The sequence below is a fragment of the Impatiens glandulifera genome, chromosome 1 (assembly GCF_907164915.1).
Source record: "Impatiens glandulifera chromosome 1, dImpGla2.1, whole genome shotgun sequence".
In the NCBI taxonomy this organism is placed as follows: domain Eukaryota; kingdom Viridiplantae; phylum Streptophyta; class Magnoliopsida; order Ericales; family Balsaminaceae; genus Impatiens; species Impatiens glandulifera.
In genome coordinates this window covers 120,282,744-120,285,948 of record NC_061862.1, presented here as the reverse complement: position 1 = coordinate 120,285,948, position 3,205 = coordinate 120,282,744, and the positions used below count along the sequence as shown (strand labels likewise).

The 3,205-nt window shown below is 31.4% G+C and overlaps 1 protein-coding gene across 1 annotated transcript; it reads left to right on the top strand.

Annotated features, from left to right (window-relative positions):
• The first annotated feature begins 202 nt into the window (after positions 1–202).
• LOC124919459 lies at positions 203–2,371 on the top strand. Its single transcript, XM_047459702.1, has 2 exons — positions 203–1,074; positions 1,169–2,371. The coding sequence occupies exons 1-2, from the start codon at positions 551–553 to the stop codon at positions 2,331–2,333; spliced, it is 1,689 nt and encodes a 562-aa protein (XP_047315658.1). The 5' UTR covers positions 203–550; the 3' UTR covers positions 2,334–2,371.
• The last annotated feature ends 834 nt before the right edge of the window (positions 2,372–3,205 follow it).

Below are 3,205 nucleotides of genomic sequence, written 5' to 3'. Positions count from 1 at the left end.
GAAAAATATTTGAGTTGTAAACGTGTTGGTCATTTTTTTTTTAATATTTTTATTTTTTATTTTATTTAAAAACTCAATTAAATTAAATTAAAACAAAACCACATTGTTTTGATTGCACACCAGGACACAAACATGGGAGATTGTCATTCACTCATTTTTATTACCAAAAGTCTTTGGTTCATTTGTAACCATATGTTATGTTAGAGAGAAAGAAGAGTTTAAGTCTTTACAAAAAAAAATTGATCATATTTGCAAAGATTGATAGAATGTTGAATGATGGAGAAGGAGTTGATCATTATCAACCAATTAGTTCAGGTTCTTTTCTTGTGCCTCATTTACCACTGATAGAAGAAGCAAGAGAGAGAAAGGTATTAAGCATTTTGGACATGAACATCCGTTGAAGTTCAAGGAAGATGTTAGAAATGGATCTAAAGATGTATTGGATTGCAATGGTTGTGGTATTGAAATTGCAGGAAGTGGGTTCAGTTGTTGTATAGAAAAATGCAATGGTTATAATCTTCACGAAGTTTGTGCATCTTTACCCAAAGAGATGAAGGACCATCCACAACACCCACAACATCCTTTAATCCTCTACACACACTCACCTTATCCTCATCCCATCTCTTATGCCGGTTGTGATGTTTGCAAAAGTATCTGCCAGTCCATGACGCCATTCTTCTATCACTGTGCAGTTTGCAAGTTTGACGTGGATCTAAGATGCGCATTCATGTCATTTCTCGTTTGTCCTCGCACTCTACACAACCACGAATTGACTGCTCAGCTATACCCGGCATCATATTTTTGTAATTGTTGTGGTGAGAAACATAGAGAATTAGGTATGTCCTATCAATGCAAGATCTGCTGGTTCTGGATCCACGAGAAATGCTACTCACTGCCTCAAAGTATTGAACATGACAGTCATGTGCATCGACTTAACTTATGTCATCTACAGGGAGAAGTTTTACCTGAATGTCTATGCGGCGTTTGTGAGGAATATATAAACAAGCAATTGGGTTTCTATGTTTGTAAGAGTTGTGAATACTATGTTCACATTACATGCTCAATTAAGAAATGGTACATCTCATACAACTATTTTCTTACAATGTGCTTAGTTTTTACATTTGATTGATTAAATATAATTGTGTTTTATAATCTTCTTCTTATGTAGGGATCCTCCAATAATTGAAGAAGAAGAAGATCAAATAAATGACAAATTGATTCAATTTCCGTTGCCTTCGACTGAGGTAGTACATAACATGCTAGCCCAATTTATTAAAAATATATGTCAATGGAAGGACGAGGACGAGGAAGATAAAAACGGTGATATCCTGAATCACCCCAGTCATATTCATCCACTTACCCTTGAGTTTGATTTAAGTAAATTTACAAACTTTAACTATAGCAACACAAGTAGACGTGACTATGAAGTCTGCAATGGGTGCATGCTTCCTCTTTTGAATGATGCACCCTTTTATAGTTGCAACCTGTCGACATGTAATTTCGTTTTACACAAATGGTGTGCCAAATTGCCGCGTAAGTTAAAGCACCCGGATCCGGCTCACACATACATAGGACACACACTACTCCTACAAGAAAAATGTTTTAGCATCTTTAGATGCAAAGGTTGTCAGCAGTTAGGGAATGGGTTTGCCTACAAATGCAATGCATGCAAAGGATACTACTTGGACGTTAGATGCGCTGCACTTCCCAGACGAGTCAATCACGAAACTCACAAACACCCTCTCCTTCTTAAGTATGGGAGATCCATAGGAGGTTGCATCTCATGTGGTGTTAGCAATTTCTTTGAAGACTGCAAAAGTATGATTTCTAACTATAGCACTAGCGTTTTAGATTGTCCGACCTCCTTCTCATTTGGTTGTGATGCTTGTCATTTTAGCATTCATCCAAAATGTTTAATACTGCCTCGAGAAATTGTATATTGGTACGACGAACATGGATTCAAATTGTCAGATTTAACTCATATTTTGTCTGGTAATGGTAATGATAATCAAGGTGCATCAGCATATCATTGTGAATTTTGTAAAAAGGAAGTATATCAAGAAAGATGGATCTACCACTGTTTTGAATGTGACCAGTGTGTTGATGTTGATTGTGTGCGAGAGTTGTTAGGTCTATTTCCAAATCCTCTCAAGTTTGGCGGATTATATGGTTCTCCGTATCACAAACATCCCCTAACGTGCATTATGACTTACCCAAGATTTGTGTGCGAGCATTGCCATAAATTATTTTGTAATATATTTAGGATTGGCTTTGAATGTACAGAATGCAAAATTAGGTTTGGTGTGAGATGTATTTTTCTTTTTTTAGAGTAATAATAATTTCATTATAAACTTTATGTTAATGTTATATATTATCATTTCCAAACTCTCGAATCTTTAGTTAATATCATCTTTTTTATTTTATAATGCTTTTTAGATTTTATATATATATATATATATATATATATATATATATATATATATATATATATATATATATATATATATATATATATATATATATATATATGAATATATATATGAATGCATGATAACAAGACTTGTAGTAGATTTATTTTTTAACTAATAATCCATAAATCCCCAAATGCATAAACTATTTAAATTCCAATTAAACTGTTGATCCTTTGTCTAAATGGAAACATCTAAGAAATTCACAATTTAGGGCTCTTTGGATTAATTTTTTTAAAATAATCAGAATTATTTAAAAATAATTATTTGTAATGATTTTGAGAATATAAAAATTTGTTTAGTAAAAGAACTTAAATTTTATTAATATATAATGATAAAATAAAAATTAATAAATTATAAGTATTTTAGTATTTAATTAAAGAATTAAGTGAAATAATGATGTTATTAATAATCGATCTCAAACGAAGTTTTGATTTGCATTATTTTCTTTTTAGCATACAAACAACCTAACCTACTCACATTTAATACAACTGATTTAATTGTTACCCAATATAAAGCTCCAACATTAATTAATTGTGCCTCAATATATTATCAACCACCAGTCTCTCTCAAATCATACAATAAAATTAAATTAAACAATAAGATGAAGCAAAAAAAAAAAAAACTTTTGTAACAATTTAGATAGTAAAAAATAACAAGATATATGATTATCAGTATATGATAATGCAATATATATACATTTTCATATATAAGGACCACTCTCTTAAGAATGTCTA

What these genes read in the sequence shown, in the direction of transcription:
- LOC124919459 (XM_047459702.1), top strand. Translation starts at nt 551, where the DNA reads ATGAAGGACCATCCACAACACCCACAACATCCTTTAATCCTCTACACA. An exon ending in ACATGCTCAATTAAGAAATG is followed by an intron (nt 1,075 to 1,168) that starts GTACATCTCATA and finishes CTTCTTATGTAG; the next exon opens with GGATCCTCCAATAATTGAAG.